The sequence below is a fragment of the Wolffia australiana genome, chromosome 1 (genome assembly GCF_029677425.1).
Source record: "Wolffia australiana isolate 7733 chromosome 1, ASM2967742v1".
Taxonomy (NCBI): domain Eukaryota; kingdom Viridiplantae; phylum Streptophyta; class Magnoliopsida; order Alismatales; family Araceae; genus Wolffia; species Wolffia australiana.
In genome coordinates this window covers 21,845,714-21,863,663 of record NC_135835.1, presented here as the reverse complement: position 1 = coordinate 21,863,663, position 17,950 = coordinate 21,845,714, and the positions used below count along the sequence as shown (strand labels likewise).

Sequence of the window (17,950 nt, the reverse complement as noted above, 5' to 3'; positions counted from 1 at the left end):
GATATGTGGCCCGTAGGCTAATCATGCATTCCATTGATGTAATGTAATTATATAACACATTTGTGATGCTTAAAATAATGTACATGAATGCATGATATACCAATGTCAATCATGATGATATCAATATATGTAGATCCCTAGTTTTAAAACATGTATTATAAATATTCTCATTCAAAGGATACTCTAGAAGGGCATTGAAATATCTAAATAGAAAAAGCAATATCTAGTCTCATTCATAAAATTAATGGGAAGAAAATGAGAACATATATTGGGTGATCTTTTGGAGAAAGAGTTATATGAAGTGATCCATATGAAATTCATGTGTAAGTGGTCCTCAAACATTAGGCACCAAACACATTTTGCTTTGACTAATACCTACGAGATCTTATTCATAGAACTCTAAACTGTCTTAGACAGATGCAACAAGAAGTTCACAAAAATGATTGAATGATGATGATACGATTGTGTGCCTTTGGTATTCTAGGAGAAAGCTCAAGGAAGATGATGTGGTGAAGTCATTGGCCACGGCAATGAAATATTGTAGGAGTAATCTGATAATTTTTTGATGCATCAATACTAACTCAAATGACCAATTATGGTTTGATAGCAACCATACTCTGTGTATCTTACGAGAATCAAGAAGATGAGGGACTTTATATATTTAGTAACTGAGGGCACTAAGGTTCCATGAGAAGCTTATTATACACAATATCTTCCAAAGTCTGAGTTGTAGATTGGCACTTCACGTGCTGGAAAGTCAACTAATTTATTGGGTAAATCAAACTTTGATCAATTAAGTTATATTTGTGCATAAATAATTAATAGAGTTTACAATTTTATGTTATTGGGCCATTAGACTAATACATGTGCCTAGATGGTTACACTCAAATAGGCTTTTGGACCTGGGGCGATAAACTTACTTATAGGGTTTTCTATAAAAAAAGCGGTAAATATTAATAGGAAAAGGGCCTGAACAAAAGTTTCCTAGGCCAGAATTATATAGGTCCCAATCTTCTTTTCCCTTTTCCACTTTCTTCCCTTCCACTCCTGATATTAATGGAATAATGACAACAATAGATTCAGAAGGGGGATTTTCGAGATGGAGGAGATTCAAATTGAACACCTAAACACATCTCACTTGAGGGACGGAAAAATGGCATATCTGATCTGTGCCAAGATGATTTGATCATGGGTTTTGAAGTTTTTCTTGATTTTTTAAAGCTTCCAATGTATGAATTGTTATAGTTTCATGCCAATCACGCCTCTATAACCCAATATTTGTACTTTTAAAGATGAACTCCATTTCATGCAATCATCCATTATAGACTCGATTCACTTGATACAAGCTAAAAATGTATCAACTATGTCATTAATAACATGATAAATGCATGGATATTTGGATACATTTTAGATGATTTCGGTATTATTAATTCATAATTTATCATGTTATTCTTTGAATTAACCAAATATTTAACCATTAGATAGAAATTCTAATTTTTGCACATTATGGTTATTTTTCTTTCACTTCATTGACTTCTCTGAAGTCAAGAATTTTGATTACTCATGAATATTTTATAGTTCCAAATGTGCAAAAATTTACATGAATGAGAAGACACAATTCTTAGGGAATTGGAAAATTTTTGGGACTAGTGATTCTACAAAGGAGCTTGAAAGGATTAAGTGGAGTTGTGGACCTTCAAAAGAGAAATCTAAGGAAGATGGGCCACTACCTGACTGCCCATTGGGCTCTCAAATTCCTTACAAGAATGATGCTGAAGATCACAAGGGGAAGCCCTGTAGAGGGGGAAAAAAGAGGCAAAAATGGCAAGAAAATATGATATAAAATGCCTAGAGGGGCATTTTAGTAATTCTTCCAATGTATAAATACTCCGTTTCTCCCTCATTTCCTTTCATTCTCGATGTGCTCTAGCAAGTGGCTGGCCTGTAGGACAAGTCACATTTCAGAATCCATGTTGTTCAACCTGCTTAATGTAAGTTTATTGAAGTATAAGGATACATATTTGAGAGGACTCATTGAGGGCTCATTAAACTTGCACTAAGGTCTCATTAAGATAAAGGATATTTTTTATGAAGTTTTGAGGGGATGAACTAGGGAGATGAATGAAGGTCTAGAGAGATAAAGAGTCAATTATAGAGAGAGAAAGTAGGAAAATGAGTGTTTATATTGAGAAAGTGATGATTTATATTTTCTCGTCATTATCCATCCATTCCCCCTTTAAAATAATCACTTTCTCAATATAAACACTCATTTTCCTACTTTCTCTCTCTATAATTGACTCTTTCTCTCTCTATACCTTCATCCATCTCCCTAGTTCATCCCCTCAAAACTTCATAAAAATATCCTTCATTTGCAGCTTCAAATTCCATCTCAAACTCCTTTTACACTCTCTCTTCATTTTCTCTCTCTATCCCTTAATTTCAATAATCTTCTCTCTCTAAACCTGTTTATTTATCTGCCTAAAATATCTCCCTGTCTCCCTCTAGAAATTCCATCATCTCTCCCCTTTTTCCCTCTTGAAATCCAAAAAAAAACATTTTTTATTTACATTGAGAAGCCCTTGTTTCCCATCAGCGCCGCTTGTATGCGCTGGTGTGCGCTGCACTGCAGAGGCCATGCGCCGGTGCTGCCCTTTGCCTGCCGACAGAGGGATGTGAACTTTCTAGGGACGTAGCCAAAAATTGGCTAAGACAAAGAGGGGGTCATTCGGGTCGAACCAGTCCGACCACATTGAACCAGCCCTTTCAAAAACAAAAAATTATTTGGGTTGACGCTCTTGGCCAAACTCAATAGGTCGATCCAATAGGCTGACCTGAGCTGAGCCCAACCCTTAGAGAGGCCCCCCACCACCGCTGCTGCTCTGCTGCGCTCCGCCGTCGCTGACAATCGCTAGAGCAGGTATTTTTGTGTTTTTGGCATTTAAAAATTATAAATAATCAGAAAAAATCATGAAAAATCAGGAAAATTAGGAAATTTTATTTCATGCATTTAAAATTTCGGAAAAATCAATACAAATCCCTAAAATTAATATAATAAATTTCTAGTGATTTTAACATCAAAAACAATTTTTAAAAAATCTCTGATTATCATTTTTAATATTTCTAGCGGTTTTCGGTGTAAATTAAAGTCCAGAAAATTCTAAAAACATTTATTTGTTATTTCTGGTGTTATTTAAAATTAGGAAAATTAGTATTAAAATATTTTTAGTGTTTTATTTGTATTTCTTAGTATTAAAATTAATATTAAATTATTATTAAAATGTAAATCATAGAAAATGATATAAATTAACTAAAAATCTGAAAAATCCAAGAAATTATATCTAGCATATCTAAAACTCATTTCCTTCATTTCAAGCTAAAGAAAAGTTCCAAAATTAAATTTCTGCATCTCTGTGGATTGACCCCTTGCCCTATGTTATTTATAGAGAGGTTATGTGGGAAAAAATCATAAATATTGTAAGTCTGAATAAAACAGTGACAGAAAACCCCTAAATATGGACATTTTTAAAAAAAATATGGACTTATCAGTCATCTATTTTCAAACACATGGCTGTAACTTTATTATTCTCTGTTTAATATTCATTGATTTGACACAAGCATCAAATTTGGAGATGTAATATTAACATTAATGTCATTTATGTTTTACATAGAGCTTAATAAAATCACTTCATATTTGCCACATAAGGCACATACATTGATATATAATGAGATCTAGGTGTCGTCTTATTGAATTTAATATAAATTTCAAGAATAAATGCAAGTAGAAAACTGGAAAGATATTGGAAACTTCAGGCCATGGGCCATATCATTATAATAATTAATTGTCTGATTTGTCCGAATATTATCATCAGAATTTTCATGGGATTTGTTAGACAGATGTAAGGAAATTCAGACATCTTGGTAAAAAAATTTGATAGTAAAAAAGAAAATAGCGGGAGCCATCCCGTTAACAACAAGGCAAAAGCCAATGTACATACGATCTAACAGAGATGTTTACTTAAGGATTTTAATTTTTTTATATCTGACTGATCCTGAATTGAGACTTATGCAGGACGACCATGGCTCAGCGGTTCCTAGGTAATGTGTGAATAAGATGGGAAGGAAGAGTAGCCAGTGATGTTCTACACGACGACTCAGACATTGACCCGTAGTGATTTAGGGAAGTTAACGGCCCAGTTCTTGTTCAAGGAGGGGAGTATTCTCTTGGTCTCTTGATAAACAGAAAAGTGAGTAGCTCTGCGATTAATAGCTCCGAACGGTACTCAGAGCTATTCTATTTGACCTACTTCTACTGGTAGTGGTCAGATCTCGAGGCAATGGCAATAGGCGAGGATACTAAAGGAAGTAAAGCGCACTGGAGAGCTTGAGACATTTCTGACATAACTCCGCTAAACAACGCTTCCATGCTGGAAAGCTTGTGATGTTTCTGACATAATTCGAACCCTCAAGTGCAGAATGTTAACTCGGTTTTACCTGATTTTCATTCGTTCACGTTATCTTGCCACAGTCATGCTGATTTACACGATACTAAAGTACACATCCAACATAAAATCCAGAGGGAGAAGGTGCTTTAGATGAAGTAAAACGACATAGATTTTTGTTTCCATTCAGGATTAATTAAATGTTAGGCCTGCAATGCACGATAAGTTGGCCACAACTGGGATAACATCATATTTGGCTCAAAAATTCAACGACCCATTTCGTCGAGATAAATTTAAGTACTTTCATAGCTCCTGGGCAAATGATAAAATGATAGATGAATCTCTAGGAGACCGAAAACTACATCCATGAGTTGATCATTTTATTGGAGTTTTCTGAGCCAACAAATCAAGAGCGACACTTAATGTCACTAATCGAAGACATGGGGATCCTGAGCATGCAAATAGAGACTATCGTCAAGAGACAAAAACACAAGTAAGATGGCTCAAACTTGCCCCTCAATTTAACTTAAACTTTAAGTACAACCCTCAATGCAGAAACAGCAGTACTTAGTAGGGATTCGGCGTGTTTCCAGTCCTCTCCCACTCTCCCAGATCGAAGTGGAACAGGGTAGAAGTCCGAGCATGGGTTTCTCTTACTGGTTCAGCTTTGAAGAGATGGAGTTGCTGGTCTGAGTCGAGAGGAGGGGTCCTTCTTGAGGCCTCTGCCATCTCAGCCTCAGATAGCCTGTGCTTCTCAAGGTACCTCGTAGTGGCTCTGGCTAAGTCATCTAAGCCAAGAGCCCCGAGAGCCCAGCAGATATCGTCCCCGTTAACCGTCTTGCGCTTCTCTTTGATGCACTTGGTGGCAGCCTCGCTAGTGACGATGCCGATGAACTCGGACACGCTCTCCTGCATCGTCTCCTTGGCCGCCTTGGAGATCTTTGCGCTCGGCGGCAAAATCTTCTTCATTATCCGGCCCACGTTAGCGATGGGGAGAAGGCGTTCGTGCTCCTTAATGTAGTCCTCGCCCTCCGAGACTCCTTCTCTGTCTCCTCCCTTGGCGGCCATTCTCTGTTGCAAGGGTACAGGGAGAGAGAGCAAGATCCTTTGACCGAGCAAGCGAGAGAAAGAGAGATGGATTGAGAGAGAGAGAGAAAGAGAGAGAGAGAGAGAGAGAGAGAGAGAAAGAGGGAGGGAGGGAGGGAGGGAGGAAGACAGAGTGAAAGCAAGATATAATGTGAGAGAGAGGAAGAGAAAGAGGGGGTAGAAGTCGGTTTCCCGTGGAGGGGCAAAACAGTGCGAGTCTGCGTGAGGAGGAAAGAGATGGAGAGCGAGATCCTTCGCCTGATCAATGGAGGGAGATGGGGAGGGGAGAGAGAGAGAGAGAGAGAAAAAATATCCGTAGACTGAACAATAGAGAGAGAGAGGGAGAAAGAGAGATCCTTGGTCTGAACAATTGAGAAGAGGGCGGAAGTGGCCTGCCCTTCTAATGGCAGACAGATTCCAAGTCGGAGAGAGGAGCCCAGAGAGCGGGAGAGCGGGAGAGAGGAAGAAAGGGAGGAAAGGAGAGAGAGAGGAAGAGAAAGACAGAAACAGACAGAAAGAGATAGGGATGGAGAGAGATTGATGGATCTTTAGCCTGAGAAATAGAGAGAGAGAGGGAAGAGAAGGATCTTTAGCCTGTGCAATAGAGAGAGATATAGGGAAGAGAGAAAGAGAGCCTTAGCCTGATCAATAGAGAGAGGGAAGAGAGAGAGCCTTAGCCTGATCAACAGAGAACGAGAGAAGAGAGAGAGAGCCTTAGCCTGATCAATAGAGAGCGAGAGAAGAGAGAGAGCCTTAGCCTGATCAATGGAGAGCGAGATAGGGAAGAGAGAGAGCCTTAGCGTGATCAATAGAGAGCGAGAGAAGAGAGAGAGAGCCTTAGCCTGATCAATAGAGAGCGAGAGAAGAGAGAGAGAGCCTTAGCCTGATCAATAGAGAGCGAGAGAAGGGAGAGAGAGCCTTAGCCTGATCAATAGAGAGCGATAGAAGAGAGAGAGCCTTTGCCTGATCAATAGAGAGCGAGTGAAGAGAGAGAGCCTTTGCCTGATCAAGAGAGAGCGAGAGAGATCCTCCGCCGGAGCAATCGAGAGCGAGAGAGATCATCTGCCTGAGCAATCGAGAGGAAAAGAGGGAGGATGGAGAGAGGGAGAGGGGGAGATTCTTAGCCAGAGCACTAGAGAGAGAGAGTGATGGAGGAAGTTGGCTGCCTAACTTCACAGAGAGAGAGAGAGAGAGAGAGAGAGAGGGCGACCCAGATCGAGGGAGAGAGAGGAGGGAGACAGGGCGACCCAGATTGAGGGAGAGGGAAGGGGGGTTAGATGCCGGCTGTCCCTCCAATGGCAGACAGAGCGCGACGCTTCACCATCTTCTATTCACAATTATGATGACGAATCAGAACGTTTTGTCCACATCTCCTCCTCTCTGCATTCAATGATGTGTCTAGGCGTGGAAAAGTCTCATTGCTCGGGAATCCGCTTTGAAAGCCTGCACCTGGCCAGTTGTGCATGAAGTGACGCCCTAAAGACTTCCACGAGATCTGGAGACAGCGGTCCCAAGCAAAAATTAAGCTCGTGCCCTTTTCACTGACTTTTCAATGACCGAAAGGGTATTTGTACATGCACTGCAAGTATATCAGGCGGAAGAGAAGCGATAGAATGATGTTTTGAATTTGCATTGAAAGAATTGTCGGTGTGTTTCACTACCTCGTTATATCTATTTACAGGGTTTACGTCCCACCGGTAAATTGTTCAAATCTGCTCCTTCTTCGAGGCCGATGACCTTTGTCTCTTGTGCCTTGGGGTCAGTGTGATGTTATCGTCATCACTGTCTCATTTGCTCTTTTTTGTCAAGTGAACCCAAAGTTTAACGTAAAGTAATCCTTGGTCACGGCTCTTAATAAAAGTTTTTGTGATTTCTTCTGAAAGATCCTATGTAGAACTATGAGTTCTAATGCTACTCAAAGTCCCATTAACTTAGCTTAAACTCCAACTATATAGTTTGACACGTCAGACCTTCCTTGTTTAATTAGAACTCATAGTCATCGGCATTACGTTTGTCCAATAAGAGTCCGCTAATGGGAGTTATGGCATGCGAGAGAGAAGAGGAAGATTTTTAGAGCAGGACTAAGGCATTTATGGGCCAAAACATGAGGAGTCAAATCTGGCCGGAAGAAGCATGCCCGGAAGAGGACAACATGCGAGAACGAAACGTGGATAGCAAGGGTGAAAGTAGAGTAAGTAGTTACCCTTAAATTCGCCGAAACTTCCTGCGAAATACTTAGTGCGTGACCTGAATATAAAATATGGGGTTCGTGATGCATTAATGGTATCCGTTTACGCTTTACACTTCTCAAGAAAATCTAGGATTCGAAGCACCAAAACAGATAAGTAAATCTGGTACTCAGAATTTAGGATAAGTTCGCCTTCGATTTTTCATAATTAAGGCTTTTATTGAACACATAGCTTTCAACCGTTGAGAAAGCTTTTAATAAAAAATAGTAAAACGGAATCCGCATGAGAAAGAAATGGTTAAATCATATAAAAGCCCCATGAAACTTTGACAACCCTTCAACAGGTTATTGTAATTTATTAAAGTATACACTAAAAGTATACCTTGAAGGCAATCACGCAATCCAAATCTTGTTGAAATACACTAAATGTAATTCATTTTTGTAGTTATCCACATATGATGTTAATAATAATTTCCTAAGATATGTACAGTCATATCTTCATCATAATAAGATCATATTAATTAAAATTCTAATTTATAAAATTGTATTCTAAACGCTGCTCTTTAATGTATGTTTTTGATAGAGCATCAAAATATTTCCAAATAATGGTACTATCTACGCATGTTATGGGATGGGGGTTATTGATCCTATAGCGATGTGTGGAGACACCAAGGAGAGATAGTGGGTGATCTATAGGGAGAGAATTTACAGAAGTGATCCATATGAATCCCTTGGTGGAATAATAACAAACTCTCCACCAGATTGATCGATGTTATAACTGTGTAAATGGTCCTTCGTGAAAGAAATCTGATATCTAACTTGGTCAAAAACTTGACTTAAGCGGAAGCGTTCTATGATTCTCTTATGAGTTCTAGGGGTTTGAAACTTTTTCTTGAACCTCAAACTCAACTGGATTACAATCATCTATTCATAGTATGATTGTATGAAACACATTTCCATCATAAAGCAAATAAATAACATACCATTGCCATTGGTAATGATGAAATGGTTGAAGTTGATCCAAGAAGCTTTCCTCTTGAAGAAGATGATGGACTTTTGAGCCTCCCTTGTGTTTGGCCTCTACCGGTATCCACACGATCTTCCCTTGGAGGTGAGTTCACTGGTGCTCTCACAGATCCTTCTCTTTGACCCCTCCTTGTTCTCCTTTGCATGCTCTTTGGAATTCTTCCAATTCCAAGTGAGTAGGAGAGGAAGGGGATGAGAAAAGATGAGAGAGAGAACCAAATTCGACCTGGAGTTGGTTGCTTGTGCCCAGGGCCCACATTTCCTTAAATAGGGCTCTCCACATGTCCTTTGGCATTAATTTCCATTATGCCATCAATTAATTATAACTTCACCTCATAAGATCTTATGTGTGTGACCCTATAGGTTCACTTATCATTCTAGTTTAATGACTCTAATAGTTGATGATCATCCAATCAACTTTACCAGTCAATTAAATTCATAACTCACTAATAATTTAATTGACCTTGACCAATTTAACCTAATTGGTTAGTTGAGTCTCCTGCCATGCCATAAGGACAAGCTTCACTTGCATTGGCCTAGAAGACAAATGAATTTCATCCATGCATTTTGCTTCATGAAAACCTTTCTGTTATCAATACCATATCAATATAGTCCTTCATTCATTAATGATCTCATGAGTGATATCTGGGATATGGTGGTTCAATCAAATCCCAATCATATGAATCAATTTTAATATGATTGCATAAGAGATCTCCAATGAATCACATCATTGGAATCTCCTTTATTACTCTGGCCAGAGATTCACTGCAATCTATTAGTGAGACCATAACTTCTATTCATCGAAGTTGAATGATTCCTAATCGGCTATTCAATTACCTCCATGATACTCTAGAAGTGCCCAATCATATTTATACCGGGCCTCTAAATAGAAGCATTTGTCAACATAATCAAAGCACAACTTTCGTACCACAAGATATCTTTGATACCTTAGGTCAAAGGACCATTGATACTATGACAACATGAATCTTCCTGGTTGACTTAGATGTTTAACCATCCAGGTGATTCATACGGATCAATACAGTGAACTTCTTCTTACCAAGAAGCACCTGACATCCATCATTAGTGTCATCACACAAATGGCTATTGGGAACGGCCATTATCATCATCCAAGTGATCATGAAAGATGTCACCACTCTTTCCGGAATATCTAGTGTCCCTTAGTAGACTTCCTTCGAATGGGATTGTTTAGGTTAATGTCCTTTGAGTCTAGTGATCCCTAAATTATAAACTCTTCATAATTCACTCAAACATATGGACATTACCTGGGACTTCATTAATCATATATGTACAATATAGAAATAATGAAAACAAGAGTCTCGATAGAATTAACTATAAACTCAAGAATGTACTTTGATTGGCTCTTTAGGCCACCAATTCTTACACTTCGATCTGAGACAGCAAAGGTATCTTGTGGATGGAGAGTTGGCCACTAGTCCCCTATCATGAATCTCAAAATAGTCAAAACTCAGACACAGTTCTAGGTCCACAAATATGATTGTGTAGTAAAGATGGGATCGTATGCTCCTGATATGAGGGGAAACATGTTCTAGAAAAAGAGGAGACTTTTGTTCTTTTCCAATGAAATAATGATATGGGGAGAGTATTTTTTTCAATGATTTCTAAATCTATTTTTTTTTATTGGGATGCATGATTATGATTTAATGGCTTACTGTATTGTAAGTCATTTCAAGATTCACAAAAATTATTAATTTTATCCAAAGGACAATCATAAAGGATTTATTCATGAATTTGTTTTTTAATTATTTTCACCTTTTTGGACCACAAAATATAGCTTGGCACCTTTGATTTTGACAACTTGAGATACTACTTTGGTAAAAAAAATTGGAACATTCTTCCTATACATTAGATGCATTTCATTATTTTGGATAGCCAAAGAGTTATTAATATGAGGAGTCATTAAGTTAGCTTGAACTCGAACAATCTATTTGGACATTTAGCTGATTTTTATGTTACATTGATGGCATTAGATCGAGGAGGAACAAGTTCCCAAGTACCACGTCAAATAACGCCTGATTATGTCCATTATGGCCTTCCACTCGAGAACCTACAAAGTTTGACGATTTGTCAATGACAATGTATCAGAGGAAATAGACAAGGGAAAAAAAAAAAATTAGGGTGGAGAAAATCATTTATAAAAATGTTAGATGGTCATCACCCTACGTCAACACAAAGGTCAAATTACTGTATTGTAGATGTTGATGATGGATATTCTGTGGTTGTCAAGCCAACTCACATCACCATGTTTTATTTAAGTTCATAATTATTACAATATGATGTTTATAATGAAGTCCATCACTGCGTGCAATGACCTAGTAAATCATGATGAGATCATAATACAGTGATCGCTAGTTTTTAAACGTGTATTCTAAATGTTCCAATTGGATGGATAGTCAGGATGGATATTGAATTATCAGGATCAATTACTCAATTATAGTTGATCATGTGGTTTTTAGTATGGCAAACTAATAACATATAGTCGATGCTCTTTGGAGAAAGAGTTCACTAAATTAATCTGAAGAATCCTTGAGTGGTATTATACCAAACGTCAATAAGGTTGATTCATGTCGCTATTGTGTAAGTGATCAATTGACCTGAGACACCAAGGACATCTCATTGATGGATGAGTATATTTTGACTATGACTTACGGGTCTCTAATCACAATATCCAAACAAGTCATAGCTCACATGTAGGAAGAAGCCTTCTGAGATGATTGAGTGGTCAAGACAGGATCATCTGTCCTCTATATAAGATGAGATTTACTAAAGGAAGACGGTGTAGGTAAATCCCAGGCAAGGGTAGTGAGGATAATGTAGAAGGCATTCTCCAATTGTCCATGTTACGCAAAGTACTAATCGAATGACAAATCAGTGTTTGATGATCAAATATATGCTAAGGCATTCAGGAGTCTCGCACAGATGAATGATCAAACATATACAGTAACCGATGACGTTAAAGGTTCAGTGAGAGAGTTTGCACACTACTTAGTACCTTCTAGAGCACAAGGTGTAGCTTTGCACCCCACGGGTTGGAAACTTAACCTATTGATTGGGTTAAAGTGATTCTTAGTTAATTTATTTATATGTTGACTTTGTGAATTAAAAAGGTTGATTAATAATTGTTATTGGGTCACTAAATTTATTAAATAGAATGATACATGGGCCTAGAGGGTCACATGCATAAGATCTTATGGGCGCTGATGTATATATTTTACTTGATTGGTGTTTCAGAAAAATCTAAAGTCAAATATAAATAGGGAAATGGTCACCCATTTTACGCACCTAGACTAGCCATTTCTGGGTAACCCCATCCTTTTCTTCATTCTAATCATTTCTCCGCTCATCCAAGAAGATGGTCTTCATGGATCGAAGCTGATAAGCCAAAAATAGGGGTAAAATTTATGAGTTTTTAGCCCTTGTCATTGTGAATTTTGGCTTAAGCAATAAAATTTATAAAAACTCTACTTAAGATGTATAGTGATAAGTACGAGTGTCGTCCAAGGGAAGCGAGTAAGAAATTCAATTTGATGATCTTTTTGGCGTTTTAATCCTAATTAGAGTGAATTTAATCTTCAATGAGGATCAAGTCACCCTAATTAGATGAGAATTTAGAAAGGGGGGTAGAAGAGGTGAGATGAGTAGAAGAATTGTGGACTCTAAATTGGCTTCTTTGATCCTAATGAAAGGATCCAAGAGGTCAATTAGAGAGGTTAAAAGGAAATTTTTAAATTGAGTTTGGTTTGTTTTTGCAACTTTGGTAATTCAGAACTGAAATGGGTAATTCAATCTCCTAAGAATTAAAACTAAATTTTTTTAGAGTTTCTCTTTGGTAATGCAAATGAATGCCTGGGTAAATCCCTAAATTTCTCCTCTCCATCCTAATCAGGGCTTGTACATGCCGCTCAAGCCAAGCGATTTAGAAGTTCAGATTAGAATCGAGAAGAAGAAACAAACAACTTAACCAATTTCATTCAAAATGCATCAAAGCTCAAATACAATGAAGGGGAAAAAAATACCAAAAGGGTTGATCCAGGCTGGGGCTCCTCTCTGTCTTGCAGCTGTGATAGAGAACCATCAAGAATGACCCCCTCCTTCTCGAAATTCTGCTTTTATACCTAGGTAAAATGGAACAAATGACCATTTTATCCTTAATGAGTAATTAGTCTATATCTATAAATACAAGCTTTATCTTGATGATCCAACCATACAGATAGAAAGAGGGGATCAAGACGAACAAATCCATAAAAAATCATCTCAATCGGACTTCTGGATCAAAAATTATGAATAAATGAAGTTAAACTAATGTTAACCATTGGATTAATTCATTTATTAATTAATTTATTTTTTTTAACTGCAGGCTGACGTGTCGCCCGTCTATTGGAGGTGACTTTTCAAATTCCTCAGGCGGGTTCTCTCTCCTTGCACCACGTACCCCCCTAGCGAAAATAAGAAAACAAACAAAAATTCAAAAAAGCGCGTTTTTTATACGTTTCGATACGCACGTAACGTGCGTTTATTCATTACTCAGTCCACTTCTACTTCGCCACGTCACCGCCCGTGCATGTGCGTTGTACGCGCAGTGCGGGAAGTGAACTTACCTCTTGCAGCTGACATGTGCACGACGCCGTTGGATTCTCATCCAACGGTCCTCATAGCTCCACGTCGACACCAGACTTATCCTTTCGCCCTTTTTTTCAGCGAACCCCTTAATAAAACGTGAAGTTGAAAATGGACGCCGCCCAAAAATATTTATAAATGTACCCCTTTTCTCATTCTCTCTTCTCCGCTTTTCTCTGAAATATTAAAACAATTAATAATACATTTGCAATTAAACCCTGAACTATTTTAAATTGGATCTTTACGCCTGCAGTGGCGACCGAGAGCTGTTTTCAGGGTCTTTTTGGAACGAAAGTTCGCAAAAAGGCCCTTGAAAGTTCCAAAAGAGTAAAAATACTTTTTTTCTGTTATAAATATACCTTTTTTCTTAGAATAAATGCATTTCCTCTTCAAATAAATCTCAGAAAAATCCTAAAAATTCGTAAAAAATTCTAGAAAATTCACTGATTCATTCCCATGCTGATAAATATCGAAATAAAATATTAAATATGCCATTTTCATTCAAAAATAGTTATTTCGAGCTTCAATAATTCCTTTAAAATTCATATAATTAACAGAAAATTAGGGAAAAATTAGAAATTACTTGAAAACACTATTTTCATGTAAATATATGATAACAACCCCATTTTAAGCTCTTTAAATGCATAAAATTGTGCTAATAACATGAGATAAAGACCGAATTTAGGGTGTTATCAGAAGGTCTTCAAAATTTTCAAAAAGATGTGGAGAAAAAGTAGAGATCCAATGGCAACTTAATCGCCTGGATACTTCTAGCGGTTTGGCACATGAAAGACTTCAGAAAAATCTAAAAGTGAGCAAGTTAAGGGTGAAACAAGTTCCCCACAAGGTACATATGATGTATTCATTTTAAAAATTGATTTTGAAATTGATAAAAATTTATATTGCATAGAAAAACCAGTTTTCTATCATTCAACCAAGGCACCAGAACCCAACATGTGATGGATTAGTCGATGATGAGATGAGCCATCGGAGCATGTGTGAGAGAGTGATAATGTCAGTGATGATGATGGCCAAAGTGGAAAGGTATAAAGGTGGATGACAATGACAATGTAGGGGTTTTAATAAAGTAATGTGTTATCAAGGATGATGATTCTTACTAACATTTTTTGTTGATATCACTAAAAATCATGAAAGAATATAAAAGAAACAAAAATACATCCATGAAGTGGAAGTTGGGCTAGAGAAGGATCATGAGGGATAAAAAGGAATTGAAGGCCACAAGTGAGAAATCGAGATTACTAGCTTGAGCCATTGGAAAAGTCCAACAATAAATAATGAGATGGCATTAGAGAAAGATAACTAATAACATCAAATTAGACCAATAAAATTATGCTTTTGTACTTATTTTTACCACATATGTTTATATTTACACTTGTATTATTCACCATTTGAAGATAAAATGAGAATATTATAGTTTAGTTTCCTAGTCTATATTTCTATGTATATTATTGGTTTTTGAGACTAACCCCGCTTGATTCCATCTTGGAATTTTTTATTCAAGTGCATTTCTCCCATATTCTAGGCATTTTATTTGAAAAAAATGACCTGGTGAATGCAACGGTGAATTTGGGATACCAATAGGAGGAAATGACAAACTCAGGCAATCTCATAGATAATACGAGGCCCAATACACAAGAATTCTACTTAGAAGCTCATTCAAACCTCCTTAAGAATTGGGTCAACTACAGGCTAGAATTGTGGAACTAACCTGTAATTTGAATTTGAAAGGCATGTTTTCAAAACTGGGAAGATCAAAATGTAGATCCAGGCTGGAAGTTAAGTCATCCTAGTCCTCCATACTCTTTGAATTAAATCCAATGGCTGGAAGAGTTACGACAGTTCTATTTAATCTCTTCTCCTCTCTCTTTGTATCTCATCTTGGGTTTCTACTCCCAACTGTTGTTGGAGGCCTATTGCATCAGATTATTTGATCCAATTTTGTTTTATAAGAGTATGGGCAAGAGAGTTGAAGGGTGATCAAAATTCTTGGACAAACACAACCACTTGACCCTTGGGGAAGTGACAACAAGGTTCGTGTGATCTTATAATACTTACTTTGAATTTTCTTATGATTTTATATAGGTCAATAAACAAGGATACCCAAGATTTCAAGCTTTCCAACTCATCAAATGGCACTAAAAAAGTCTTCTTGTAGCAAATGTTACAGCCGTTTTTGTCAACTACTCGTTTCTAGCACAATTTCAAATCAAATATTCTGCCTGGGATTCTATTTATCCTCAAAATTTATTTATTGCCATAAAATATCAAAAATCATCGTAAAAACCGTAATAAATAATTAGAACTTATAATATACAACATAAATATTTATTTCATTTATTTAAAATAGTTTTAACAATTTTTCCTTCATTTTGTTGATGTGCTGTTTACAAAATAGTTATAAGTCCAGAAAATATTAAATTACCAAAAAAAATTAAATATATATATATTTTTACTCTCACATTACCTTCTCCTAGTGGATTCAATCGTTACTTGCCCTATTAGGAAGAAAATTGTGTAAATATTGTTGCATAAATCAGAGCCTTAAAACAACTTATTTAACCAAAAGAGACATGAAGAGATGGAAAAGAGACATGGGAAAGTGCGTATTAGATGGTAATGAAGAGGAAATTATGGCAAGGGAATTCTTCAATGAGATGACTTGAAGGCTTATGAAAATTCATAAGTCAGATGTTATAATTATGCAAAACTTGATGATACCCTTAGGAATATCATTGAGAGCAAAAGGAAGAGAAGTCACAAGATATTCAAGTCAAGGAGAAGTAATATTAAACTCAATTAATGGTATTTTTTAGGAGAGCTAAAGATGTTATAATGCAGGAGTCAATGGTACTTGGACATTGATAAGTTGGAATTTAGGATTTTAATCTAATTGTTGCGCAATTCCAATTCTTATAACACTATTTAAAGTTTTAACCTCAATTAATTAAATACAAGGGTATATAATGGGCAAAGAATTCTAACCACAAAGAGGAGATATAATTTGTTTGATTCTAATTTTATTAATGATAATCAAGTAGAATATCAGAAGATATTGTGACAATTATTGAGAGAGTGTAAGGTGATGAATTGGAAGAAAGAGACTGATGTGTATAAGCTCTTAAATTATCTTCCCAAGACTTAAGAACTTATAAGAAAGAGCTAAAAAATGATCTTGGGTTTTGAAATGATGAAACGAAGATATAAAAGAAAACAGTATTGATAGAAACCCAAATTCAAGTCTCCAATTGCTTACCTCCTTCAATGGTGATTATCCCAAAAAAAATTCTTTCTAAATTAGCCCATACATTTTGCCAAGGGCTTGACGTGTTGCAATTGACACGAGTATGATAAGAAGAAGGGGGAAAAAACTCACTTTTTGATGAAGAAAACAACTTGAAACTGTCACTCCAATCTATTTTTTCTCAAGGTTTGCTCTGGGCCAAAGAGACAATAAGAACACACCCCATTTTATAACCTTGAGATGTCCTTTAGGTGTGGCCACCAGTTGGATGAAAGATTGGAACAGGTGTAATCACCCAAAAAAAATTGGCTTGATTTAAGATCAGGATAAAAAGCTATGGAAATTTGAAAACACTCCTTTTCCTGATTTTTTGGCATTTTGGGCTCTGATTCCTTGTAACCCTCCATCACATCTTGATTTTCGGGAGGCACGAGATTTGGCCCATTGGTGCAATATCATGCATCAGCCCCTTTGTTAGGTGTAGAAGCCATTTGGACTGTCAGATCCTATCCACCAATTGTGGATTGCCAGTGAGCTGTTAGATGAAGTCCTGATGATCGCTGTGATCATGGTCTTCAGACCTGATGGACCATAGGTCCATCGCACAAGATTATGAAATGTATCCTTGTAAGAAAACAATTATCACATGTTAAAAATACTCACCTCCATCAGATCGTGAACATAAGGCCTTCGTATCACCATGTGTCATGATGAGACTTTTCAACAAAAAGTAAAAATAGTAGTGTGCATGATCTCTGATTGCATGGACTGGTTACACATAATTGGACGGCTCACGATGATCGTTATAGTTAAAATGCATCGATTGCTGCCCCATGTTCCTCATGAAAATTAGAAAAAAGATAGTCCCATATTTCTTTCACACGAGTGGTTTTTGCGTATAAAACCACAGGGATTCCACTTATTTGAATATATTTTACACACACTCTCTCTCCATGCCACACGTGCTATCTTTGCACAACTGTTCAAACACATGTGTGCGCCACCTGTGTGCGTTCGTGTGCTCGTTGAGTGTCACATAAGCTCATCTTCCCTGTCAACATGCCACGTCAGGCTGCTGGATTAAGGGGTTCTTTTTGTAATTTAGGCCTGAAAATACTTAGAAAATATATTTCAATCTTTTTAAAAAATCTTGATAGTTAAAATTTAATTACCGCCTAACAGACAAATCCGATTAACATGAAATTTTCACCAATTTAATCCTTACTAATACTTTTTCCCATTCAGGCTAGAATAAAAATCAAAATAACTTTAATTTAACATAAATAAAAAATA

The 17,950-nt window shown here is 37.0% G+C and overlaps 1 protein-coding gene across 2 annotated transcripts; it reads right to left on the bottom strand.

The window, feature by feature from the left end:
- Nucleotides 1-4,886: 4,886 nt before the first annotated feature.
- LOC144710775 (nuclear transcription factor Y subunit B-4-like) lies at nucleotides 4,887-6,835 on the bottom strand. 2 transcript variants are annotated; one of them, XM_078584615.1, is made up of 2 exons: nucleotides 6,528-6,835; nucleotides 4,887-5,510 (listed from the first exon to the last, which is right to left on the bottom strand). In XM_078584615.1, the coding sequence occupies exons 1-2, from the start codon at nucleotides 6,585-6,587 to the stop codon at nucleotides 5,007-5,009; spliced, it is 564 nt and encodes a 187-aa protein (XP_078440741.1). In that variant the 5' UTR covers nucleotides 6,588-6,835; the 3' UTR covers nucleotides 4,887-5,006. The 2 variants fall into 2 exon arrangements, with proteins under 2 accessions (XP_078440741.1, XP_078440740.1); XM_078584614.1 differs by having other exon boundaries at nucleotides 6,489-6,832.
- Nucleotides 6,836-17,950: the final 11,115 nt, after the last annotated feature.